This window comes from Nicotiana attenuata, chromosome 3 (assembly GCF_001879085.1).
Source record: "Nicotiana attenuata strain UT chromosome 3, NIATTr2, whole genome shotgun sequence".
Taxonomy (NCBI): Eukaryota; Viridiplantae; Streptophyta; class Magnoliopsida; order Solanales; family Solanaceae; genus Nicotiana; species Nicotiana attenuata.
The window spans coordinates 16,838,358-16,866,266 of NC_031991.1; the positions used below are offsets into that span (position 1 = coordinate 16,838,358).

Below are 27,909 nucleotides of genomic sequence, written 5' to 3' on the forward strand. Positions count from 1 at the left end.
TTGCGGCTCTGTCTAACTGTTACTGTAGTCTATAAAGCCTCTAATGAAGTACTCAAAATGCTAGCTGTCTGTAATATTGATAGACTGTAAAGTAATGGTAATGCCCCAAAAGAACTGGGGCTCACCAAATAGCTGGTACGAGGATCCTAGCGCTCTGAATCGTCAATCTGTAAATCATTACCTGCATGATGCAGACCCCAGGAAAATGGGACGTTAGTATATTTGAATTGCACTGGTATGTAAAATAACTGAAAGAAAGAACTATAAATGCTGAACTAATACTGAGCTAATAATTGAGAATTGATAATTGATAACTGAAACTGAAATGATAACTGATAACTAAAATGATAACTGATAACTGAAATTATAACTGATAACTGAAATGATATGATAACTGGACTGAACAAAGGAAGTAAGGATATGAATACTTCCTCTTCTGAATGATGAACCACCTGTTTATCTGAATAAATAAACTGCGGCCTCAAGCCTAATATATATGTGCACAAACTGCGGCCTCGGGACCAAGTATACGTATACATAACTGTGGCCTCAGGCCCAAGTACAGAGGTTCAACATTCATGGATTTAAAACCAGGAACTGAGAATCATACTGCAATACATGATACTGAAATACTGAACCATACTGAGTTACATGATACTGGAATGCTGAATAGAAGTAGACAAAGACAGGTATTTATTAACTGATTATGAGAACTAAAGCTTCAACTATTTATGACATGCTGAGTAATCTAGACTAATACTCATGGGCATCAAACACAAGTCTATATCGATTACGCATTGATGTCACAAAGTTCGAAATGAAAGTCATGAACGAGTTACAAAGCTAGAGAATAGAAGTTCTACAACTATTTAAGGAACTAAGCTTAACTATATTTCTGAGGCAATTAATAACGTTGTAAAAGAAATTTAGTGTAGGGAGAATCATTAACATTCCCAAACATAGAGAGTTAGCCTCACATACCTTAACTTCCTGTTCTTGAGCGTAATACAACATCTGCCAACCCTTTCAACTTTAACCTATATCAATATCGGCCTTGCTTGTAGTTCCATCGGCCTGGTCTCCCCTCTTGTTCCCTTATTGAGGAATCAGGGGTAACATTGCCTCCAATTTTACCCGTACACACTGAGTCAGAAAATAAGGTTAACAAAAACTATCTTCAATCCATACCATTAATTTCCCAACGATATAATATGGTAAAAATAGTTTATTACCATTATTTTCTTGAATTTGTGCCTCTAAAATTCCCTTATTGAGGAATCGGGGGTAACATTGCCCCCAATTTTACCTGTACACACTGAGTCAGAAAATAAAGGTAACAAAAATTATCTTCAACCCATATCATTAATTTCCTAACGATATAAAAAATAGTTTATTACCATTATTTTCTGACTCCGTACCTCTAAAAAGGGTCTCGCTCGTGACAAACACAAGACGTGATATGCCATGATCGACTTAAGGGTCTATATTAGCAGAAAAAAAAAAACAAGAGTTAAGTGTCTTTCGTGTAACTACATAAATTTATATTTTGATGGCAAAATACATATAGCCTCGTTTGTTCATAATTTTTTTTCCTTATCTTTTAATTTTTTCCAAAAATGTGTTTGTCTACGAAATTTTATAAATTTTTGAATTTTTTTAAAAAAAAAATCACTTTTTCAAATTTTCAGAATTATTTTTTTCCACTCATAAAATCGCAATATTTTTTCGAATGAAATGCATGTCCAAATATAATTTCAAATTACAAATACTATTTTTCAACTTAGAGCCCGTTTGGACATAATTTTTTTTCCTTTTTTCCAAAAAAAAATTCTTTTTTTTCGAAATCAGCGTTTGTTCATAAATTTTCAATTTTCACTCAAAGATGCATTGAAATTTTCGAAAATTTGAAAAGCTCCAAAAAGCTATTTTTCAAAATTTTCACTCAAATCGCTCAAAAAACTTCAAAAATACCCATACTGAAATTTATGTCCAAACACAACTCTAAATTTTAAATACCATTTTCACTTGAAATTTTTTCACTATTTTTCGTAATTTTACAATTCCTATGTCCAAACGCCTACTTAATTTCAAATATTATTTTTTTTTCAAAATTTATACTCCATTCATTTTAATTTATGTGAACCTATTTGACTGAGCACGAAATTTAAGAAAAAATAAAATTTTTTGGAATTTGTGGTCTTAAACAAAGCAAAAAGGGGCCCATAGTTTTTGTGTGGTTATAAAAGCTTTTTCATTAAGGGTAGAATTGTATGTTTAAGCTAAATTGTTAACAAATTTAGAAAGGTGCATTCTTTTTGGAACGGACCAAAAAGCAAATAGTTTCGAATAAAGTGGAACTGAGTGATTTTTGTATGTCCAAACGCCTAAATAGTCTCTTTTAACTTGTGGGAAAACTTAGTTGAACACTCAAACTAAACTGGACTATTAGGTATTTGTTAGAGGGAAGATCTGCATAATTGCCACTTTTCTCTTTCGTTACTGATTTCAAAAGCAGGAGCCGGCGTTCGGAGACACTTCAGCCCATAGCCGAAGGTAACGAACCTTCATTTTTTGAGAACTTTTTGTGCATGTTTCTTTGATGATGGAAGTGGAACAAAATTAAATTTTGAGTTAATTTTATCAGTATTTCAGTAAAATGACAATGCTAGTATTTGGAGCAAAGCACATGCTTTTATCTCTTCTATTTTGGCTTTAAGGAACAATTATTTAGCTGGTGAATGTAATTTCTAATAATTAAGAACTCTGTAAACTAAACCCTAAACATTGTGTACTATTTATTTATTTATTTATTATTATTATTATTATTATTGTTATTATTATTATCATTATTATTATTATTTTAGTAGTTTGTGATATTAAAGGTTACTCTTTGCTATTTACTTACTACTTAGAAAGTAAGGAATACCTTGTCAAAGGCGAAAAGCTCTAAAAAGCATTCTTGGTCTATTTGGGCTTTAAGCACAAAGTACACTTAAATTGTGGGCTTTAGTTAAAAAAGGTGCAACGAAGGAAATAAATAAAAATTTATATGCATTTCAAGAACACTAACAAATTCATTTATAATGTTTCCCTTAGCAACTAATACACTTGTTTCTTATTATAGTAGATGTTTAGTGCCGCTTGATTCAAGAGAGAACTCATGGGCTATGAGGCACACACCTTAGTGCCTTGCCTTACACTGAAGCGCAAATAAAGCGAGGCAAAGCGCCTTCCTTGAGCTTTTCTGAGCTTCAGGGCTTAAGCGCTCCTTAAATGAGCCTTTAACAACACTGGTCTACTGAGATTAAGCTACACATGACGGGTTCGAACCATGCCACAAAAAAATCCTAGTATTTAGGCGGAGAAGGGTAAAAGTGAAGGCCAATTATTTGCCGAGTTTCAAGCCATGCCCCACTTAGTCTCTAGGAAAAAGCTAAAAGCTTAATGATTGGTATGATTTTTATCTGGTGAGGGTTTAGCTCCTTTCACACTGATATACTACACATAGCTTGAAAAGATAGAGATGCTGTTTATCTCGTTACATTCTTCTTTATGATGACTAACTCCATCAAATATTGTTTGAATGTATTTTTATCCGCTGTAAGCATAAGGATGTGATAAGAAATATTACAACTATTTTCTTTTCCAATCTACTATTCTCTTTTACTTCCCAAGCAGAGGAAAGTTCTATCTTTATTCCCTTGAGAGACAAGAGAACATGTAGGTACTTGATTGGAATAACTACCATCTTTTTTTCTACTTGCAGCACACCAGTAAATAAAAACATCAGAGGAAAGGAGCAATACCGCCATCTTGATAGAATAACATTGTGATTATTGCTACTTCTTTCCAAAACCTCCTAGATCATTCTTCTTTCAAGTGTGACTTAAGGGAAAAATTAATCCAGTAACACTCAGTAGCATGAACGATATAATATTGGAACTACCACATTTGTTTGGTCATAGTGAACCTATATGTGAATAACAACTCTTTTATTAAGTTTTTTTTTGGGAGGGGGTAGGGGGTTTTGGGGTTTCTTTTTTTTTTTTTTGGGGGGGGGGGGGGTGTTAGACGGGAATAGCTTCAGGCCTTGGTCCTTACAAGCTTATAATTTTTATATAGACTTATAGTTTGATTGATGTGAAAATCCTTCCAGGGAATGTTTGGATTAAGTGGGCTTGTAAGTGAAGGAATTCGTCCATTTCGGGATCTCAAAGGGGTTCGATAGATCTTGAAAGACCACTTGATTTATTACCTGTAAGTCTTTCTGTCTATTGTAGGATTAACCTGAATGGACACCTTAGAAAATGCAGAAAATCTGAGAACTTGTAGTGAATTCCTGGTTGTGTACATTTTAAAACTTCTTTATCTATGTCTGCCTATATATCATAGTATCCACTTCTCTTAATCTCTAATCCAAAGTAACAACAACAACAATCCAGTGGAATCCCACAAGTGGGTTCTGGAGAGGGTAGTGTGTACGCATGTCTTACCCCTACCCCGGGAAGGTAGAGAGGCTGTTTCCGATAGACCCTCGGCTCAAGAAAGATAAAAGAAACAGTAGAAACAAGTAATATCAACAAATAAGGCAAGAAAGATAGTAACAAAAATCTCAAAGTTAGAAAAATAGATTGAAAGAAGCGGTAGCAACAACAAGATATTAAGAGACCAAAGCGGAAGATAATAGGAAAACAACATGAAATACTGGCAATCTAAGACAAAAAACTACCATACTAACCCTAGTACCCTCGGTACAGAACATAAATGCGCTCGACTGCCTACTAACCTTCTACCTCCACACCCTCCTATCAAGGGTCATGTCCTCAGTAAGCTGCAGCTGCGCCATGTTCTAGCTAATAACCTCTCCCCAATACTTCTTTGACATCTCTCTACCTCGTCTCATACCCACCAAAGCTAACCACTCGCACCTCCTTACTGGGGCATCCCAGCTTCTCTTCTGCTCATGTCCGAACTATCTTAGTCTTGCTTCTTGCATCTTGTCCTCTCGAGGGCCACACTCACCTTTAACCGGATATCTTCATTTCTAATTTTATCCAATCTGGTATGCCCGCACATCCATCTCAACATGCTCATCTCTGATGTTTCATCTTCTGGATATGTGAGTTCTTGACTGGACAACATTCTGCCCCATACAACATAGTCGATCTAACCACCACTCTGTAGAACCTACCTTTAAGTTTCGGTGGCACATTCTTATCATACAAGACGCTGGAAGCTAGCCTCATTTCATCCACCCCACTCTGATACGATGTGTGACATCCTCGTCAGTCTCCCCATTCCCCTTGCTAACAGACCCAGGATAGTTGTAACTTTCTCTCTTGGGGATGACGTGTGAGTCAAGCCTCACGTCCATGCCTGCTTCCTCCGTTGCGTCGCTGAACTTGCACTCCAAATATTCTATCTTCGTCATGCTCAACTTTAAACCTTTAGACTCAAGGGTCTGTCTCCAAACCTCCAACTTCTCGTTAACACCGCCTCACGTCTCGTCAATCAGTATAATATCATCTGCCAATAGCATACACCATGACACCTCCCCTTGAATGTGGCGCGTCAGTGTGTCAATCGCCAAGACAAATAGAAATGGGCTAAGCCTAGATCCCCGATGTAACCCCATCACAACGGGAAAATGATCCGAGTCTCCTCCAAAAATAGTCAACATATTTAAATGCCTTTGATGCATGAGATAAGTTTAAATGGATTAACATGATCAGTACTAAGGAATAAGGATTCATTTAGTTGACTCAACTTGTTTGGGATTGACGCATAATTGTTGTTGTTGTCATCGTTGTATTTAAGATCCTATTTGGAAGAGAAAGTGGAGGCAGTTGTAATAGGCAATGTTGGTGATAAGGCCACTTTCCATTATTTGAGAGATGCCTGCGAATGTTGGAAAACCCCGAAAACATGACAAGAGTCTTCACTTACATTTATTAAAAGGGCACATTTGAGAAAAGTTTTAATGCCACCTTTAGGACAAAGAACAGAGGTAGTTGAATGGAAGATTTCAGACTTATTTGTCTTAGAAAATATGTACAAGATCATAGCTAAATTTCTATAGAAAGGATGAAGATAGTGACGGATAGGTTGACAACTGGGAACCCATTACATGTATTAAGGGAATATAAATAATTCATGAAGCACGGACTGCTAAAAAATTCCTGGATTCCAGAGAAGAGGGAAAAGGAATCCTGTGTAAATAGGATTGGGAAAAGCATACAATCATGTGAATTGTTCTTTAAGATGCTGAATCCGATGGGTTTGGTTGTAAGTGGACTGAATGGATCAATTTGTACTTCTATTGCTAAATTCCCAATCTTCATTGATGGAGCACCTTCAGGTTTCTTTCCTGCCCAAAGGGATTTGGGACATGGGGTTCCTCTGTCTCCTTTCCTATTTCTATTGGTGAGGGGAGCTCTCGGCTTGATGATAAAAAGGGCTGTGAAATATCAGTGGATAAAAGGTTCTTGGATTTGTCAAGTGAATAGGAATATAATGGAAGTATTGCGCATATGGTACACTCATTTTGTGTGGTGTTGAAGCAATGTTAGTGGAATACTTAAAGATAATACCGCTAGCATTTGTAGCTATTTCTGGGCTTCACATTAACTTGACCAACAGCCGCATGTTTTCTGTGAGAACTGGAAATGTAGTAGATGAGCTGGCAAGTATTTTGGGGTGTACAGTGGAAAATTTCCAGCCAGATTACCTGGGGTTGCCACTGAAGTACAGGGACTTAGCACTGTGACAGGGTATTATTAAATGGTTTGAAACTAGCACCTTGGAAAAAGTTATCTTTCTTTTGGAGGAAGGACGACATTGATAAATAGTATATTAGATAGGATTCCTATATATTCCTATATAGCACCTGTTCAAATTCTTACCGAAGCTGAGAAACAACTGGACTGTTTGGGATGTGAAAGAAATAAGGTTTGTTTGACCAAATGCTCCACACTGACGTCTGGCTAAAGCAAAAACCAGTGGAGGATTAGGAGTGAAGAACCAAAGGCCTCATAACAAGAGCCTTCAGTTCAAATGGCTGTGGTAGTTCTGCAAAAAGGAAGAGCTTGGAAAGGCTTCATAACAAAAGCCTTCTGTTCAAAGGTAGTTCTGCAAAAAGGAAGAGCTTGGAATGAGGTAATTAAAGCCAAACGTGTGGTGGATGGACAATGGTGTACAAAAGCTCTACATGCTTGTTATGGTGGCTGTATGAAAATAGATTAGGAATCTACATTTGAAGTCTTCAGAAGTAATTAAACTAAAGGTGCGCTTTGGTAGAAGGATTAGATTTTGATAGGATAAGTGGCTGGATAATTGTAGACTGAGGGAGCTGTTCCGTATGTGTATTGTCTGGTCATTGACAGAGATCGCACCTTTGCTAACTGCCTGAATGATTATGCTGGATCCTGCAGTTTCGGAGATATCTACAGGACTGAAAGATGGAAAATGTTAGCGGGCTGATTTTGATACTAGAGAAATCTACAGGACCGAAAGATGGAAAATGTTAGTGTGCGGATTTTCAAACTAGAGTGGATCCTACTGAAGGAAACCAATATGATCCCAAATGAGGGGATGGCAATTTCTCTGTTAAGGCATGTTATGAATGGTTTCTGAGATAGTATGCTTGAATAGTGGCCTATTCGCCATGGAAAAAGATTTGGAAAGCAAATGCTGCTGCCTAAAGTATCTGGTTTTGGATAAATAGGTTTACGTGAGGAATGTCTAACGCAGGACAACTTGCAAAAGAGGAATTCATCTATGTACTAGCTGTGTTTTACTGCAAAGAGTGGACTTCATCAATGAAGAACCTATTTTTGTGAATAAAATACATCCTTGATTTGATAATAAAGCAGATATAGTGGATGTTTTTTGAATTTATTTGGAACTTTTTTGGGTGAACCGTGGATGCAGCAAGCAGGTGGGAATGGAGGGTTAAGAAGAGCCAGAGAAAGCTTAGCAATATCACTCCTTTGTGTAATTATTGGGCAGTCTGGATTCAAAGGAACCATAGATATTTCAGGATAAAACTCTATTCTTACTGGATACATTCAGTTGCTTAGAATATGTACTTTTGTAGTAATAGAAACCCAGGTAGATGATCCTATTAATGCAGTGGAATTCATAGACTCTCCTGCGCTCTTACAGGGAATGATTGAACACTCACTTTTGTACAGATGTAGCACCTTCTTGGTGCTGCTTACTCACTATAAAAAGCTTAACTTATAAAATTGCATTTATGTGCATGTAGTGGGTAGGGGGCTGTTACTACTTCTTCACCTTGTCTTGCAGATGAAATAAGTCCCAATTTTTTTTTTTTGATTTGCAGCTGAAAAATGCCTAGGGTCAAGACAAATCGTATAAAATACCCTGAAGGTTGGGAGCTGATTGAGCCTACCCTACATGAGCTGGATGCTAAAATGAGAGAAGGTTAGTAATTTGATCCAAGGTGGAATTAGGTAATCTTTTTTGTCTTAATTTGTTGATTGGAATTTCCAGACTATTAACTTCTGTTTTCTGGGTTTTGAAAGCTGGCAATGACCCTAATGATGGTAAAAGAAAGTGTGAAGCACTCTGGCCCATATTCAAGGTTGCACATCAGAGGAGCAGATATGTTTTTGACCTTTACTATGGAAGAAATGAAATATCTAAAGAGCTGTACGAGTTCTGTTTGGAACAAGGTTATGCAGATCGCAACCTGATTGCAAAGTGGAAGAAGGTGATTAGAAGCAACTTCCTTTAGAACTTAAGAAATCTGTCTGTTATATTAAATTCTTTCCTGTTTTCTATGTTTTGACTTGCAGCCTGGATATGAGCGTCTCTGCTGCTTGCACTGCATACAGCCTCGGGATCACAACTTTGCAACTACTTGTGCATGTCGTGTTCCCAAGCACCTTAGGGAAGTTGCTGTAATAGAGTGCGTACATTGTGGATGTCAAGGTTGTGCAAGTGGGGACTAATTGTTTTCCTGAAACTGTATGTCTAGGTCTGATTTTTCTATCTTGAAAGACTATGGCTTTGTCGTCTTTCTGACTTTTCAAGGCATTAGAAATCTTTGTTTGTAGCATTCTAGCTGATATACATGACTTGCTTTATTGGAAATGTTATCGTGTGTCTGGTAGATTGATTATTTATCGGACCAAGTGGATGCAAGGCTGGTGATTGGCATGCACCATAAGAAGCTTACAGCTACTTGCGTGGTCAGCAAAAGTTTGAGCTTATGGCTGCTGAGTAGACTCTAATCTATGGCTTGCTTGAGCACCATGATTGGTACCTCAATATTTTCTAAAATTGCTTCTGATGATCCATCCTTAGAGAGGACTAAGGAGATCTATTCAATCTTTGACCTTTGAAAGTGTTGTTTCTTTTCTGTTTTCGCCAAAAACAGACTGTGACCACTTGCCAACTATAATAGGCAAACCACCGTCAATAACGTTTGGATGTTACTGGTGAATGGTGATAATGGGACTGCAAGTTTCTCTTTTATCTTCTATTATGACTTAAATGTAGTTAATGCTGAATGAGGTACTCAATGCAAACTCGTGGTTGTGCAGGTGAAAAGAGGGATTGATTTCTTATTGCCTGCATCAGTTTCGTGAAAGATACAGCACTATGTTCAAGCTAACTGAAAATATGGAACATCTTTCGTACGTTTGTATTAGTATATCCCTTTTTCCGGTGTGGGGATAGGAGAGACTTCAATTTTGGTTATCTGCTCTCTTGGCATCTGCTATCCTTCCATAATATTTTAGCACTAATCATTTACACTTTTTCATTTTGCTGTGATGCCTGTAAGACATGCATTACTGTGACATGCTAAGGATATGGACCAAGGGTCTAGCCTTCCAGTTAGAGAACATTGAAGGTTGGTTGCAGCAGATGCCAAGTTTTTCAGTCTTTTCCTGGAGGGCTTTGGTGGGGCGAGTTGACATACAAGAGTCGACCAAGATTTGTTTAAACCTCATTTTATGTGTCCTTCAAACGTTTCACTTGACCAACACTTCACTAATTAGAGCAAGAGTGATTAAAATGGAGTAATAATTTCTTGTTTATTTTATAACATCAAATCTTTGAAACAAATTCAGTCTGAAGGAAGCATTACTTTTTCAATTTGATAAAAGCGGGCCATTGTGTATGATACTTAAATGCCCTTGAAACTTATTATACAGTATTTTTTCTTAATTACGGGTTTGAGTGTTAGGCTTGATGACATTACAAGTGCTGACAGCTGGGTGGAATGCATCTGAATTGGCGAAAACAACGTTTTGTATAGGTTGGTTGTCCACCAAAACTTAAGAGAGATCTCTTTAATCTTTGCTTAACCTTTTTTCCTTTTTAGGGTACCTAACCTCATTTATATGGGACCCTAGAGCCGCATCTTTGCGCCTTTTACTTACTTCAAGGGATGATGCATCATGTACATGATTGTAGCCGGTAGGAACTGAACCGACGACCTGATACAAGTTTTGAACCCCTTAACTACTGAGCTATGCTATTAGGCTATGTCAAGGGGATTCAATTTTTTATTTTTATTTTTTTGAATTGGTAATAGATTTCATTGATATATAATTCTCAGCGCCAAGATAGTGCTGAGAGAAAAGGTCCCTAGTTACAAGACTTCTAAAAAAAAAGAGAAAGATGAACAAAAGCAAGCAGAGAAATACAAGTCTTGTGTCATTTACAAGGATTCGATGAGATCAACTAGGGAATCTACATCTTGTACTAAAGCTTCTTTACACCAAAAGTGGAACAATGATATACAGTTCATTTTAATCTTCTGTTCAGGATTTGCCGAGTCTTCAAAATATCTAGAGTTCCTTTCCAGCCAGATAGTCCACCAAATGCATGCTGGAATGAGACTCCACCGCTTCTTCTGGCTGGTTCCTGTAGCTAAATAGTCCCAGCTAGACAGCAAGTCCATAATCTCTCTAGGCATCACCCAGCTTAAGCTTTTCATACTTATGAAAAGCTGCCACAATCTATTGGTCACCCGACAATGGAGAAATAGATGTTTGTCAAGTGGATTCAAAATATAATTCATAAAAGTACAAAAATGGATTTTGCCTTATAGATATAGTGTAATTTTCCGACGAAGGGGGTTCGGGTGAACTCCCTTCCACCCTTATAAATCTGCCCATGTCTATAAGTCCTCGAGGCTTACTGACCGGCATTCGATCAAAAATGAAAATTGGATATTTTTCTTAGTATTAGTACAATATATTGGGGTCCCCGGCTAGAACCACACGTGCAAGTTTCTTGCATGTGGCTAGTCTCTCTAATCAGCACGAGAGAAGGGGGCGAAACATTTACATTCACATTGACGAGTAAAATTCACATTCTTTTGGAAATTCTTTTTAGAGAGCGAATGAGCCCCTAAATAAATAAGAAAAAGGGAAAGAAGTTGATCTTTATCTTCTCCATATTTCCAATTTAATGATTATCCTTGTTCCCGAATGGACAAATAGCACAAGTTCTTCCAATGTAAGGAGCGCCCATGTAAAGACACCCACTATTAGGAGACCAAAAACAATACCATATAATTGTTAAAACATGTCGCAGCGGAAGCAATCATAAACACAAGTATCACATACATGTAAACTAGATAGTAATTTAATTACAGAGTTTCGAAGCACTAACCTGTCGAAACTGTTGCACAAGTCCTTCACAAAACAAGAATCCAGGATTGCAGTCTTCTGCTATGCTCCTAGTAAAACCTTGGACGAAATTATTTGAGTGGGCAAAATAATACTACTCTTAAGAGTGAGTTATTAGGTGAAACTGGTCTTCTATTTGTAGACCTGAAATAAAACCAAAAAACAAGCCAAAAATCATGTAGGATTCTCCTAGTAGAATCCTAGTCCAACTCAAACATATAACTTTTCTCCCAAGTAACTTTCTACTCAAGTCCGTCAAGGTTTTTACTAGGTATAGCAGGGACCACATAAGTAATAAGAGGCTACCAATTATAGTATTAATTCGAAATTCGGATGAATTAAATCCTACTATAATTGATCACAATCTATTCCACTAAAAAACTACAATTGAACTCCTCAATATGAATTTCGTAATTCACAAACACTTATTTTAACTCCCCATGTTAAGATTACAAATACCAGTCAATTAAACTAAATCACTGATAATTTAATTTAATCAACTAATTAAATCCTTTATAATTTCGCTTAAACTATTTTATGTGACGGATACAAAATCCAACGATCGGGTTTTTACATGAAAACTTATAATCTTACACAAATGGGTATTATCAAACTCAAGGTCGAGTTATGGATTCTGTCAACTAATTATCATTTCACAAATGTTATTCATTATTGTCCAATCTATTAGGCATACACTAACCCTTAATAAAATTGTACCTTTTGATAAATCAAAACAATAAACAAATCACATTGATCATAATAACTATATCAAGATTATAAGTGTAAGCTCATTTAATGAATTTAAGAAAATATTTTATATATTCAGTACAAAAACGTCTTTTCTCTACTTGGTCCGTTCAATATACACTAAGTATACTAGCACAAGAAGTTGGAGTAAAACCACTCTCATAATCAAGATAAATTATACTTGAATCTTGTTGTCACGACTCGAAATCCATTAAAGGTCGTGATGGCACCGGACACCACTGTCGGGCAAGCCAACACCAAATAGTTAATTAAATTCTCATTTTAATATTTCTGAAACCATAAATTTTCCTTCAATTTAACTAGTAAAAGATGAACTTTAAAGAATAATAATAATAACGTTTTCCAATTTCAATACTAAATATCCACAATCATCCTAGTACCTGGTGTCACAAGTGCACGAGCATTTACTAGGAAATAAAATAAGATACAATAATTGTCCGGAATACAAATTTGGACCGAAAGGAAAATACAAATATTCTGAAGAGACTCTGCTGGCTGCGGATCGTCTCATAAGATGCAGCTCACCTAAGTTCCCGTGTCAACCACGCCGCTGCACCCACAAGGCCACTAGACATACAGGTTCTTGTACAACAAAATGTACAGCAAGTGTAGTATGAGTACGAAAACAACGCATACCCAATAAGTATCCAGTCTAATCTCGAAGAAGTAGTGACGAGAGGTCAACTCCGACACTTACTACGGCCAAAAATAATATACCAATAATATGATTAATCATGGTTTTTTATAAAACGACTGTAAACTCAATAACATGAAATAAATAAATAATTCTTTTGTTAATAGGAGTTTTCCAACTTTATTTTTATCATTTATCAACTTATCACAGGCCAATGAGGTAATATCATTTACTATCAATGTCAAAGCAATCAATTCAATCATGACGAGGTCGTACGGTCCGACCCAACATAATATTAAATTGTGAACTGCGGGAGGGTCGAATGGCACGAACCATAGATGTATATATTTAATCTACCGAGGAGTTCGGCCCGTTCCACAAAAGAAAAACACAATCAAACAGTCAATCAAGTATTTATCAAGGAGCATTTATCCAAGGAAATGTCAATCCTCTTTTAACGATCAAGAAAATGAAGTTTAACCTTTTAGAAATTCGTTTACCAATTCGATATGATTTAAGCAATTTAAGTTGACAATAAGATTACAAATATTGTAAGTATAGCATGCTTTTAGGTCCTAGACTACCCAAACTTAAGCATAATAGTAGCTACACGCAAACTCTCGTCACCTCGTGTGTACGTAGCCCCCACAATAGAAGCACATATTCAATTATTCCACCTATAGGGTTAATTCCCTCTTACAAGGTTAAAAAGGAGACTTACCTCGTCTCAAGGCCTACTTTCCAGTCCAAGAATGAGCTCAAACCCCCAAATCGGTGCCGAACAATCCAAAACTATTCAAATAGTGTATAAACACATCAATATATGCTCAAAAATTCATATTCCAACTATTAATGTGGTTATCCAACCCTAAATGCAAGATTTCTAAAATTCTCCCCCCGGGCCCACGTACCCGGATTCCAAAAATTTTCGAAGAAAGTAGTTACCCATAACCTTATGGAGTCAAATATATAATTTTTACCAAATTCTATAACCATTTTTGTGGTCAAATCTCATTTTTATCCAAAACCTAGGTTTTCATATAAACCCTTGATTTCACCAATTTTTACATGTTAATCTATCCATAATCTATGTATTAAACTCATGTTGTATAGAAATTACTTACCTCAAAGTGCTAGGTGAAAACCCTCTTCCAAAAGCTCCAAAAATCGCCCAAGAGATGAAAGAAAATGAGCTAAATGGTCTAGGTCTCGAAATTAATAGTTGTGCACATACCTCAGATGTCGCATTTGCGACACCTGGTTCGCAAATGCGACACAATCATCGCAAATGCGAACCCTGGGCTTCTACTGCCTAGGTCGCAAATGCGACCCAGAACTCGCAAATGCGATCCCTGTCAGGCTCGCAATGCGATCCAAGCCCAAGCTAGGTTTCTTCGCAATTGCGAATTTTTTTCGCAAATGCGAACCAATGCTCGCATTTGCGATACCTGCAATACCAGCAAAAGAACACCAGAAAATTGAAACTTCCAAACACCCAAACTTGGTCCGAAACCATCCCGAAACACACCCGTGGCCCTCGGGACCTCAACCAATTATACCAACGCGTCCCAAAACACATTAAGAACATAGTTGAGCCTTCAAATCATCTCAAACAATGCCGAAATCATGAATCATACCCAAATTCACACTTTATGAACTCTAAAACTTCAAACTTCTTCATTCGATGCCGAAACCTATCAAATCACGTTCGATTGACCTCAAATTTTGCACACAAGTCACATTTGACATTACGAACCTACTCCAAATTCCGGAATCGGAATCCGACCCCGATATCAAAAAGTCCACTTCCAGTCAAACTCCTCAAAAACCTTCAAATTTCTAACTTTCGCCAAACGAATCCAAATGGACCTACGGACCTCCGAATCCACTTTCGGATGCGCTCCCAATACCAGAATCACCATACGGAGCTATTTCCAGACTCGAAATCCTAAAAAAACATAGATAATATTGAAATGCACTTCAACCTAAATTTATGAAATTCTTCCAAAATACTAACTTCTACAATAGGCGCCGAAATGCTCCCAGGTCATCCAAAACCCGATCCGGGCATACGCCCAAGTCCGAAATCATCATACAAACGCGTTGGAACTTTCAAATCCCGATTCCGAGGTCGCTTACTCAAAAATCACACCTTAGTGAATTCTCCCAACTTAAAGCTTCCGAAATGAGAATTTTCTCTCTAAATAAAGTCCGAACTTCCTGAAATTCAATTCCGACCACGCGTACAAGTCATAAATACCTGAGGTTGATGTTTTATACGTCAATACCACACAAGAGGGGGGGGGGAGGGTAATTTATGTGGTACCCAATTTTCCTCTTAAACTTATTATAGAAGGACCTGGTTCTTCTATGTGTTCCAACTACTACTGTTGCGGAATAATAAATGTAGAAAGTAAAGAACACAAGTATTTTTACGTGGAAAACACCTGGCTCAAAAGGTGAAAAAACCACGACCTACTACTCAGTAGGATTTTCCCAAACACTTCACTAAATCACTAAGCCAAAACAGCATTTACAAAACTCTTTGTAAACCTAAGGATTACCTCTAATCCCGTTGTAGCAACCAACCTCTAACTGTTGCGATAACTTCAAGTTAACTCTAACTTGAATACTCAAAGTACCTATTACAATTGCTTCTAGATAAAGCTGAAATGTACAATATGAAACACTTACTACAATTGAACTAGAAATAAAGAAAGACGCATAAAACTCTTTATGGAGCTGGTTCTTCAATTTGGTTCATGTAGCTTCAGGTTTGCACACTTGAATCACACACGAACTGCTTGCAAAATTGCCTTGCTATTTTGCTCTCAATTCACGTTTAACTTCTGCGTTTGTGCAACCCTTGTAATGTGAGAACATCTTGCAATTTATAGAGTTAGTAGATGAAGCAATAACTAGAGTTCTGATGCAACTCTTCCTTGATGGAAGAGTTCTAGTTGATCTCAACTTCTAACTCCTTCCCTATCTTGGATAATGTTCTCTTTGAGTAAGGAGTCCTTCTCCTTATAAATTATGCAACCTTTTCGATCAGGAGATATTAAATACACCAAGTTAAGCTTATCTCCATCACGTGCATCCCACATGCTCGAGTCTGCCCGTTTTTATAAACCTGAGGGATGAACCTGGTTCATGCCTGAGTTCCTTTGTCAGTCTTCAAAACTAACCTTTACTTGGGCCAACAAATTCCCCCTTTTTGATGATGACAAACTCTGTGCTTTTCATGAGCTTAATGATGACAAACTCTGTGCTTTTCATAAGCTTAGGCCCTGTTTCAACTCAGCTCAACATCAACACAATGTTAGAAATATTTTTCCTTTTTATCACTTATCATCAAGGACCAGGTACATTAGGTTATAAACATCACTGTTCAAAGTGTAAAGCACAACCTTTTTCCCCCTTTTGGCATCATCGAAAAGTTGCATAAAAAAATGTGAGATAACCAGATTTTAAAGCTTACTCATGGCCACTGGGGCTACTTCAAATGCAAACATGGATTAATCATTATAGATCAAGCTAAGAATTTCAACCATCAAAGAAATATAAACAAACAGTTAGAGCAAAAGACAGTGAATTTCATTGATGATTGATAAGATTCTACCACAAAGCATAAGAAGAAATAAAAATACTAAAAACATGAGCAAAAGAAACAAAAAGTCCCGAATTGGGTCACTGGTTGATCTACACTAGGCTAGGATTTAAGGCTTGGAAGAGGTAGGGACTGTGTTATTTTCTTGGAGAAGTTTCAGCATGTCTTGAAAAAATTCCATCATTCTTCTCCTTTTCCCTTGCAAGTTCAGTTTTGAGAACATCTCTCTCAGATTGTACCTCAACCAATCGTGTCTTCAGCCTTGCTATCTCAGCATCCTTTGTCTCACTCTCCTATAATAGAGCTCTGACCTTGCTATTGATAGGTGCCCTTTTAGATGAACCAGGTTCATTAGGAGTGACATTGACTTCATAATCGCAAGCAAGCAGAGTATTAACCCCAAAATGATCCTTGCTTGTACTAACCACCCACTTCTTCATAGGTACCTTGAAATGTGCAAGTACAATTGTGAGAATAAAGCCATAGGGAATGGTATGAGTCTTGAAGCCATTTATAACCCTATCAGTAGGTCCGCGAGGGTTTCCTGTTCATATGGAACATGTTCATCTATATTTTTTCCCAAATTGAACCAACCCCTCAGCAGCTTCGCCAGACCCACTTCCCCCTGTTTTGCTCACGCTCTCTTCTATTTCAGTAAATTCCTCTCCCCATACAACCATTGCACCAGTTTCTTTTGTTAGACCAACAGGAGTGGGTGAAGAATCAACCACTCTTTTACCCTTTCCCCGCACATCACTCCTATCACCCTTGCTCTCTTTTTCTTTTCCCTTTTTATTTTTACCACCAACTTCTCTAGATTCTGTAGTCTCAACACCTTCTATAGATCCTACAAATCTATTCTCCAAATTTGCAGCAACTTTAGAAATTGTCTCAGGAGAAGCTTTAGAATAAGAAGATACCTGTTCAGTTTCGGAAGAACCACTTTCTTCCCCCTTAGTAGCAGACTTAAATGAATCTTCAGATTCTTAGGATTCTTCTTCCCTACCTGCTTTCAACTGCTTGTTTATTTTCTTGATATGCTCTCCTTCAGCGACAATTTTACGAGCCATCATCTTTACTCTACTTTTCTTAGAGATTGGTGTGGTTGAAGTAGTGGTAGAAGGTGTGGAAGCGGTTTCCTGTGGTGGTGATGAAGGATTTTTAGAGGTGTTTGACATATCTGGGCTAGGGTATGGAAGAGAATAGAATTAGATTGTGTTTGGAAGATGAAAGAAATATGAGAGTTTTTGACGGCTTGAGAGAGATGAAGTAAGGAATACACTAAAGCTGATCAATATACAGAGGAATAATTGATGGGGTAACTACAGCTTTTCAGACTCTTAAAAGTTTAATCAAGCTGAATTCAGTTTTGAAGAGACGTTGGAGTGTATCCCTAGAATCTAGGTACTTCCATTCGGTTGGGACTCTTTTGAACGGGACTGGTTCACTTGTAACAGATAAGTCCAAAAGGAGTTTGTAATTAGGTAGGACTCTGCTCATGATCCAAATATAATTATTTCAATTTATGTAGAGTGTAGAAAACATACCTATTTATCTTGATGAACCAGGTTCTTCACTGATAATTCTCTTGTGTAAGTCTAAATTTGCCAAAATAGAGAAAATATCATTAGAGATTAATGAATCATTTTAACACATGGCACAAGATTATACTATAGACAGTATGAGACTGAGCAAGATTTAATCTACTTATACACAATTTACAGACTTTCTTACCAAAAAGTTTGTTTTTAATTTTTTTCATTTGTTTTTCGTTTAACCTTGAACTGGTCCTTTTAGGTGATCTTAATCATACCCAATTTCAACCTGTTCCTCTTAAAGTGATCTCTACTTAAGGCTTTTGTGAAGACGTCAGCAATTTGCTTGTCAGTAGCACAAAACTCCACAGTGATCAAGCCTTTCTCATAGTTGTCCCTAAAAAAATGGTGCCTAACATCTAAGTGCTTAGTTCTCTTATGATGAATCAGGTTCTTTGTCATACTAATAGCACTAGTGTTATCACAAAAAATAGGGATGTAACCAACATCAATTCCAAAGTTCAATAATTGCTGTTTGATCTACAGCAATTGAGCACAACATAAAGCAGCAGCAACATACTCCGCTTCAGCAGTAGATAAGGCCATTGAATTTTGCCTTTTGGTAGCCCATGACACAAGACATGAACCAAGAAAGTGTGCCATACCCGAGGTGCTCTTCCTATCCACAAGGAACCCTGCATAATCAGCGTCAGCATATGCCACTAGGTTAAAATTTCTACCTTTTGGATACCAAAGGCAAAGGTCAGTGGTGCCTTTCAAGAATCTCAATATTCTCTTGACAGCAGTCACGTGGGACTTCTTTGGATATTCCTTCCTGGTTTTGTTACTGAGGAATAGGTTCATGGACAGGTTCCCTCGAGGTTTGAGGATTAGTTCCTCTCTAGTCAGTTCCCCCTGTCATGTTGCCCTGGGTGGAAGGACCTGTTCCATCACATGTTCCTTCTTGTGATGCATCTTTAGGCTGGACTGTGGTTTCACCATTTAAATTTCTTATCAGCCCAATCTCTTCATTATCTTGTTCCCGCCTCTCAGAAAGAATGTTAGTTTCAAAAAAAATAACATATACATTTTTTCTACACACATAGTTCTTTTACTGTATATCTTATAAGCTTTACTATGAGAAGAATATCCCAAGAATACTCCCTCATCACTTCTGGGATCATACTTACCTAGGGAGTCTTTGCCATTATTGTGCACAAAGCACTTGCATCTAAATGCCCTAAGATGGGATATATTTAACTTTCTCTCTTTAAGTGACTCATAGGGAATCTTCTTAACAAGAGGTCTAGTCATGCAACTATTTATGATGTAGCATGCAAAAATTCAGCAAACTTAGCATTTTAAAATTCAGTTACATGATCAGACCTAATTGATGCAAGTTGATTACCTAGTTATTTCTGAGTTTTTCTAACAAAAGAAGTAAACATGTCAAATGCTTCATCTTTAGATGTTAAAAATAATGTCCAAGTAAACCTAGAGTAATCATTAACAAGCACCATCACATATCTTTTACCACATCTGCTTAATGTTCTCATTGGACCACAGAGATCCATATGGACCAGTTCCATCGTTTCTGGTGGTGCTTACCACTTTCTTGCATTTAAAAGAGGATCTTACCTGCTTCCTCCTTGCACAAGCCTCACAAATTTTGTCTTCCTTAAACTTGATGTTAGGCAGCCCTATCACCAGATCCTTGGAGACTAATTTGTTGAGTTGACTCAGACTTGCATGTCCAAGTCTCTTGTGCCAAAGGAGGGGATCATTGTCCAACACACTTAAGCAAGTGAGTTCATTTTCTGAAAGTGTGGACTAATCTACAATGTATGTATTGTTTACTCTTTTTCCCTGCAAAACAATCACGTCAGTGGTAAGATTAATCACAAAACATTTGGTAGAGGTGAATGCTACCAAGTTACCTCTATCACATAATTGTGATACACTGATTAGACTGTACTTTAGGCCATCTATCAAGTAGACATTCTCAATAGAGTGAGAATCAGTCTTACCTACCTTTCCAACCCCAATGATCTCACCTTTCTTCCCATTTTCAAAGGAGACATTACCTCCTTTGAGGTCCTCAAGTGAAAGGAACTGGTTCTTGCTTCCTGTCATATGGTTAGAACAGCCACTATCCATGTACCATATTTGGCTGCTCCCCTTCACTTGGACCCGCAAAAGGAAATCAGGGGTTAGTCTTAGGAACCCAAACTAGTTTGGGTCCCTTTCTATAGGCAAAAGGGTGAATCAGATTCTTTTTAGCCCAACCTGGCAGCCTATTTTTCCCTTGAACAAATTCTTTATTCTTTTGACTAGCCTTTTCTTTTGCGATACATTCACTTTTATAGTGACCAGTTTTACCACAGTGTGTGCAAATTATGTTCTCAGAAAGTGTGAGGTACTTGCTTTTGGGATCCCACTTAGGTGCAGGGGTCCTGTAGCCAAGTCCTATGTAGCCATGAAAGTGCATAGGAGGACCTATTCCATTTACAGGTTCTGTTTAGCTCGTGCTTAACCTTGTTTAGATCCTCCTTAAGGACTCTTATCTGCTCATCTCTTTTGTACAACTCATCTTTCATTTTTCCTACATTTTCTTCTAATGTGAGTTGTGTGTGATCAGCTTTCTTTTACCAGTTCCTAATTTCAATTTTTGATTTTCAAATCTAAGCTCTAGGACAGTGGTGTTAAGTTCATGAACCTGGTTCTTTAACTCTGAATTTTTACTTTCACTTTCACTAGCCCTAAGTTCCAGATTTTTGCACTTAGCTTTCAAAATCACACACTCCATAGATAGATATTCCTTTTCATTGTTTAGATCCTCAAATTCATCAATTAAATCCAGGAGTAACTCAGATAGCCTTTCTTTAGACAAAAATTTAATCTTGTCTTTGAGATGAATTATACTTACCTCAGATTCCTCATCGGATTCTCCAATTGCCATAAGTGCTTGTTCATCTCCATCTTCACCCTCTGAGTCCTCATCTGAGCTTTCTCACCAGGCAGCAACCATAGCCTTTGTTTATCCTTTGTTCTTCTTGGGTTGAACCTGTTCCTTCTTCCCGTTCCTTCGTTCAGCTCTTTCCTTCTTCCATTCAATTTCCCATTGAGGGCAATTTTTGATGTGGTGATCAGTCTTCCCACACTTGTAACACCCCTCATTGGTTTGTTTTTCAGGAACCCTTGGTTTGCTGTAGCTTCCACTTCTTGAAGGACCCTTTCCTCTCATTAGGTACTTCTTGAAGTCCTTTGTGATCATGGTCATTTCATCCTCCTCTAGATCAGCACCTTCAGTGATTCTGAATGCTAGGCTCTTTTCCTTCTTGGGTGCATCCATCTTCATGGTTTGCCTTCTAAGTTCATAGGCAGTGAGATTTCCAATTAGCTCATCCAACTTAAGAATGACAATGTTCTTTGATTCTTGAATAGCAGTGATTTTGCTTTCCCAAGAGACTGGCAGAATGTCACGACCCGGATTTCCCACCCTCGGGTGTCGTGATGGCGCCTACTAATGTGAGCTAGGCAAGCCAATTATTGAACTGATTACCTTTATCCATTTTTATGTTTTTTTTGCATTCATAATACAATAACGTGTAAACAGCGGAAAATTTAGAATAAGCGGAAGAAAGCAATAAAATATCTGAACATGAACCTAATATAACTATTTAAGCCTCGACTACCCAGAACTGGTGTCACAGTTTCACAGACGGTCTAAGAATACTACAAATAAAGGGTCTTAAAGAAATAAATACAACACTGTCTCTAGGAATGCATGAAAGAAACAGGAATAATAAATAGAAGGAGACGCCAAGGCCTGCGGACGCCTGCAAGACTCCCTCGGGTCGCCTGATGATCAAGAATCAGCAATCTCACTGCGGTCCGAAGTCCACAACACTGGGATCTGCACAAAAGAGTGCAGAGTGTAGCATCAGCACAACCGACCCCATGTGCTGGTAAGTGTCTAGCCTAACCTCGGCGAAGTAGTGACGAGGCTAGGACCAGACTACCAAATAAACCTGTGCAGTTATATAATATACAGCAGAAAGTAAAGCAGAAATAAACAAATAAGGATGGGAGGGGGAAATATGCTGTGGGGGTGTACCAGTATTAACAGTAAATCTAGAGTAACAGTTTAAGGGCAGCTTAGAATTCACAACAAAACAAAAGAATCTAATATCCAAACTAAACACGCTTGTATCAGTAATTGTTGCGGCGCGCAACCCGATCCCAATATATATATAACAACACTGTTGCGGCGTGCAACCCGATCCACATATAATATTGTTGCGGCGTGCAACCCGATCCACATATAATATTGTTGCGGCGTGCAACCCGATCCACATATAATATTGTTGCAGTGTGCAACCCGATCCACATATAATATTGTTGCGGCGTGCAACCCGATCCACATATAATATTGTTGCGGCGTGCAACCTGACCCATATATAATATTGTTGCGGCGTGCAACCCGATCCACATATAATATTCACAATCATAACGAGAGTCCCGACGAGGGAGAAACAGCTATAACCAAACTTGTTACAACATCTAACTACCTAAGCTATAACTAAACTTGTTACAACATCTAACTACCTAAGCTATAACCAAACTTGTTCCCCAAGAATAACCATAATCCTTACCCAACATAAAGAATCATCAACCTAAGCATCCGTAATATCAATTAAGAACACAATGCTAGGGAACCACAACTCAACAATAGCCCGACAAGGGGGCAACATAATGATATCTCCTCTTTCTCACTTTTACTTCACAATTCACTTCACAACTCGAACCAATGCTCTAGAGGTTCAATTATCACTTATACTTTCACAATTCGTAATACAACTTGAGCCAACTCTCCTCAATGTTCATAGGTCACAATTCTTTCCACAAACTTTACATATCAATAGAAACCTTCACCAAGGCATGAATAATACAACGGAATCATGGAAATCACAATATAAGACTCACGGTCATGCTCGACACCAATGTATGGATACTCATCACCATGCCTATACGTCGTACTCAACAAGAAACAAATAGCAAGTAGGACACAACTCCTAATCCCTCAAGCTAAGGTTAGACCAAACACTTACCTCGAACTTCCACGGCCAACTCAATCCTCAAACACCGCCTTTCCTTTCGAATTAGGCTCCAAATCAATTGTATCTATACATAATCGGCTTAACAACATCAATATATGCTAAACAATCCAATCCCAATACTTAATTATTGTTTTCTAATCATTCTTCCCAAAAAGTCAAAATTGACCCCGGGCCCGCTTGGTCAAAACACGAGGTTCGGACCAAAACCCGATCACCCATTTACCCACGAGCCCGAATATATAATTTATTTTGGAATCCGACCCCAAAACGAGGTCAAATTCCCAAATAATCAAAAAGCCCTAATTCTACCCAATTCCCCAATTTTCTACCATTAAAACCCTAGGATTATTGATTAAAGTTGATAAAAAATATTAGATAATTGAAAGAAATCAGTTAATGAATACTTACTTGTGATTTGGGAAGAAAATCTCTTGAGAAAATCGCCCTAGTCCTTCTATTTTTGTGAAACTTTGAAAGAAAAATCGCTGAAGTTATGTTTTAAAAGACTCACTGCCCGACTTCCGCACCTGCGGTGCCTGGGTTGCACCTGCGAGACCGCACGTGCGGAAAATTGGTTGCTTCTGCGAAAATGACTAGGCCCCGCTGGGGCCGCATCTGCGAGAAAAGGGGCCGCTCCTACGGAACCGCATCTGCGGAATATTGTCCGCATCTGCGAGACTGGACCGCACCTGCGACCCACTGTGCGCACCTGCGAGCTCGCACCTGCGGTGCTCGACTCGCAGGTGCGGTTACACCAGAACTGATGCAACAACAGTGTTTTCTTAAGTTTAAACACCCTGGAACCTACCCGAAACTCACCCGAGCCCTCGGGGCTCCAAACCAAACATGCGTACTAACTCAAAAACATCATATGAACTTATCCGTGCGATTAAATCGCCAAAATAACCTCTCAAAGAATGAATTAAACCTCAAAATCAATGAAATATCTCAAAACTTCTTAAACATCAACTTTTGCATTTTAGGTCCGAATCACGTCAAACGGATTCCGTTTCTTACCAAACTTCACAGAATTATCTTAAACCACATATAAGACCTGTACCGGGCGCCGGAACCAAAATACGAGCCCGATACCTACATGTTCTGATCAAAATTCATTTCCAAATCCTTTAAACAATTTCAGAAAACAATTTTTCTTTAAAAATTCATTTCTCGGGCTTGGGACCTCGGAATTCGATTCCGGGCATACGCCCAAGTCCCATATTTTCCTACGGACCCTCCGGGACCGTCACATCACGGCTCCGGGCCCGTTTACCCAAAACGTTGACCGAAGTCAAATTAATTCATTTTATAGTCAAAATTTATCATTTTTCACAGATTTTCTCATTTAAGCTTTCCGACTACATGCCCGGACTGCGCACGCAAATCGAGGTAAAGATAAAAGAGGATTTTAAGGCCTCGGAACACAAAATTCAATTTAAAAGAAAGTGATGACCTTTTGGGTCATCACATTCTCCACCTCTAAAACAATCTTCGTCCTCGAATGGACAGAAGAAGGAAGTACCTGAGTCGGGGAAAAGATGGGGATAACGGCTCCGCATATCGGACTCGGACTCCCAGGTCAAGGCCTCAGGAGGCTGACCTCTCCACTGAACACAAACAGAAGGAAAACTCTTCGACCTCAACTGACGAACCTGCCGGTCTAGAATGGCTACCGGCTCCTCCTCATAAGACAAGTCCTTGTCCAACTGGACAGTGCTGAAATCTAACACGTGGGATGGATCGCCGTGATACTTCCGAAGCTTGACATATGAAACACTGGATGCACGGCTGATAAGCTCGGCGGCAATGCAAGTCTATAGGCCACCTCTCCCACTCGATCAAGAATCTCAAACGGACAAATGAACCTAGGGCTAAGCTTGCCCTTCTTCCCAAATCTCGTCACGCCCTTCATAGGCGACACTCGAAGCAATACCCTCTCGCCGACCATGAAAGCCAATTCTCGAACCTTGCGGTCGGCATAACTCTTTTGCCTGGACTGAGCTGTACGAAGCCTATCTTGAGTGATCCTGACCTTGTCCAAGGCATCCTGAACCAAATCCGTACCCAACAATCGAGCCTCTCCCGGCTCGAACCATCCAACCGAAGACCGACACCGCCTACCATATAAAGCCTCATAAGGAGCCATCTGGATACTCGACTGGTGGCTGTTGTTGTAGGCAAACTCCGCTAAAGGCAAAACTGATCCCACGAGCCTCCAAAGTCAATGACACAAGCTCAGAGCATATCCTCCAAAATCTGAATGGTCCGCTCGGACTGCCCGTCTGTCTGAGGATGAAATGTTGTGCTCAACTCAACCCGTGTGCCCAACTCTCGCTGGACTGCTTTTCAGAAATGTGAGGTAAACTGCGTACCTCGATTCGAAATGATAGACACGGCCATACCATGAAGGCGAACAATCTCCCGGATATAGATCTCAGCTAACCTCTCAGAAGAATAGGAGACTGCCACAGGAATGAAATGCGCTGACTTGGTCAGCCTATCCATACTGCGTCAAACTTTTTCCGAGTCTGCGGGAGCCCAACAACGAAATCCATAGTGATCCGCTCCCACTTCCACTCGGGAAGCTCAATCCTCTGAAATGAACCATCGGGCGTCTGATGCTCGTACTTAACCTGCTGACAATTCAAACACCGAGCCACAGATGCAACGATATCCTTCTTCATTCTCCACCACCAATAATGCTGCCGCAAATCCTAGTACATCTTCGCGGCGCCCGGATGAATAGAGTACCGGGAGCTATGGGCCTCCTCTAAAATCAACTCCCGAAGCCCATCCACATTAGGCACACAAACTCGACCCTGCAATCTAAGGTAACCTGCTTGGCACCTCCGTGCTGCACCGTGTCTCTAAGGACACACAAATGGGGATCATCATACTGCCGATCACGGATACGCTCCAATAAAGAAGAACGAGCGACCGTGCAAGCCAACACACGACTGGGCTTAGAAACATCCAGCCTCACGAACTGATTGGCCAAGGCCTGAACATCCAAAGCAAGAGGTCTCTCACCGACCGGAATATAAGCAAGACTACCCATGCTGGCTGACTTCCTACTCAAAGCATCGGCCACCACGTTGGCCTTTCCCGGATGATATAAGATGGTGATATCATAGTCCTTCAACAACTCCAACTACCTCCTCTGCCTCAAATTCAACTCCTTTTGCTTGAACAAATACTGAAGACTCTTGTGATCTGTGAACACCTCACATGCCACGCCATACAGATAATGCCTCCAAATCTTCAACGCGTGAACAATGGTTGCCAACTCCAAATCATGAACAGGATAGTTCTTCTCATGAATCTTCAACTGCCGCGAAGCATAGGCAATGACCTTACTATCCTGCATCAAAACTGCACCAAGTCCAATACGAGAAGCATCACAATAAACTGTATAAGGCCCTGAACCTGTGGGCAAAACCAATACCGGTGCCGTAGTCAGAGCTGGCTTGAGCTTCTGAAAGCTCGCCTCACACTCATCCGACCATCTGAACTGGGCACCCTTCTGGGTCAACCTGGTCATCGGGGCTGCGATAGATGAAAACCCCTCCACGAACCGATGTTAGTAGCCTGCCAATCCCAAGAAACTCCAAATCTCTATAGCTGATGCTGGTCTAGGCCAGTTCTTGACTGCCTCAATCTTCTTTGGATCAACCAGAAAACCCTCTGCCGACACCACATGACTCAGGAATGCAACTGAACTCCACCAGAACTCACACTTCGAAAACTTAGCATACAACTGACTATCCCTCAAGGTCTGAAGAACAACTCTAAGATGCTGCTCGTGCTCCTCCCAGCTGCGGGAATAGATCAAAATATCATCAATGAAGACTATCACGAATGAATCCAAGTAAGGCCTGAACACTCGGTTCATCAAATCCATAAAAGCTGCTGGGGCATTTGTCAACCCGAATTACATCACCAAGAACTCATAATGCCCGTACCGAGTGCGGAAAGCTATCTTAGGGAATCGGATGCCCTAATCCTCAACTGATGGTAGCCAGATCTCAAGTCAATCTTCGAAAATACCTTGGCATCCTGGAGCTGATCAAACAAATCATCAATCCTCGGCAACGGATACTTATTCTTGATTGTAACCTAGTTTAACTGCTGGTAATCAATACACATTCTCTTCGATCCACCCTTCTTCTTAACAAAAAACACCGGCGCACCCCAAGGCGAAACACTCGGCCTAATGAAACCCTTATCAAGAAAGTCTTGCAACTTCTCCTTCAACTCTTTCAACTCAGGCGGGGCCATATGATACGGCGGAGAAGAAATGGGCTGAGTGCCCGAAGCCAAATCAATGCAAAAGCCAATATCCTTGTCGGGTGGCATACCCGACAGGTCTGAAGGGAATACCTCAGGAAACTCACAAACAACGGGCACAGAATCAATAGAAGGACCTCAGCACTAGAATCACAAATATATGCCAAATAGGCCAAACACCCCTCCTCGGCCATACACCGAGCCTTCACATAAGAGATAACACTGCGGGTAGAAAGACCAGGAGGTCCTCTGTTGGCCCAAGATCAGTTGAAGTTTTGAAGAATGA

General features: G+C 39.2%; 1 protein-coding gene across 3 annotated transcripts; it reads left to right on the top strand.

The window, feature by feature from the left end:
- Nucleotides 2,382–10,111, top strand: LOC109223348 (protein BUD31 homolog 1-like). Of its 3 annotated transcripts, none has more exons than XM_019387626.1 (5): nucleotides 2,382–2,553; nucleotides 4,157–4,257; nucleotides 8,345–8,445; nucleotides 8,547–8,734; nucleotides 8,820–9,506. In XM_019387626.1, exons 3-5 carry the CDS (start codon nucleotides 8,352–8,354, stop codon nucleotides 8,973–8,975), a joined length of 438 nt encoding a protein of 145 aa, XP_019243171.1. In that variant the 5' UTR covers nucleotides 2,382–2,553; nucleotides 4,157–4,257; nucleotides 8,345–8,351; the 3' UTR covers nucleotides 8,976–9,506. The 3 variants fall into 3 exon arrangements, with proteins under 3 accessions (XP_019243171.1, XP_019243170.1, XP_019243169.1); XM_019387625.1 differs by lacking the exon at nucleotides 4,157–4,257 and adding an exon at nucleotides 9,570–10,111 and having other exon boundaries at nucleotides 2,383–2,553; nucleotides 8,820–9,001; XM_019387624.1 differs by lacking the exon at nucleotides 4,157–4,257 and having other exon boundaries at nucleotides 2,384–2,553.

Excerpts from the sequence above, each read along its gene's own strand:
- LOC109223348 (XM_019387626.1), top strand. The coding sequence starts at position 8,352 with ATGCCTAGGGTCAAGACAAATCGTATAAAATACCCTGAAGGTTGGGAG. Across the intron at positions 8,446-8,546 it reads GGATGCTAAAATGAGAGAAG|CTGGCAATGACCCTAATGAT; the intron begins GTTAGTAATTTG and ends GGGTTTTGAAAG. Across the intron at positions 8,735-8,819 it reads TGATTGCAAAGTGGAAGAAG|CCTGGATATGAGCGTCTCTG; the intron begins GTGATTAGAAGC and ends TTTGACTTGCAG.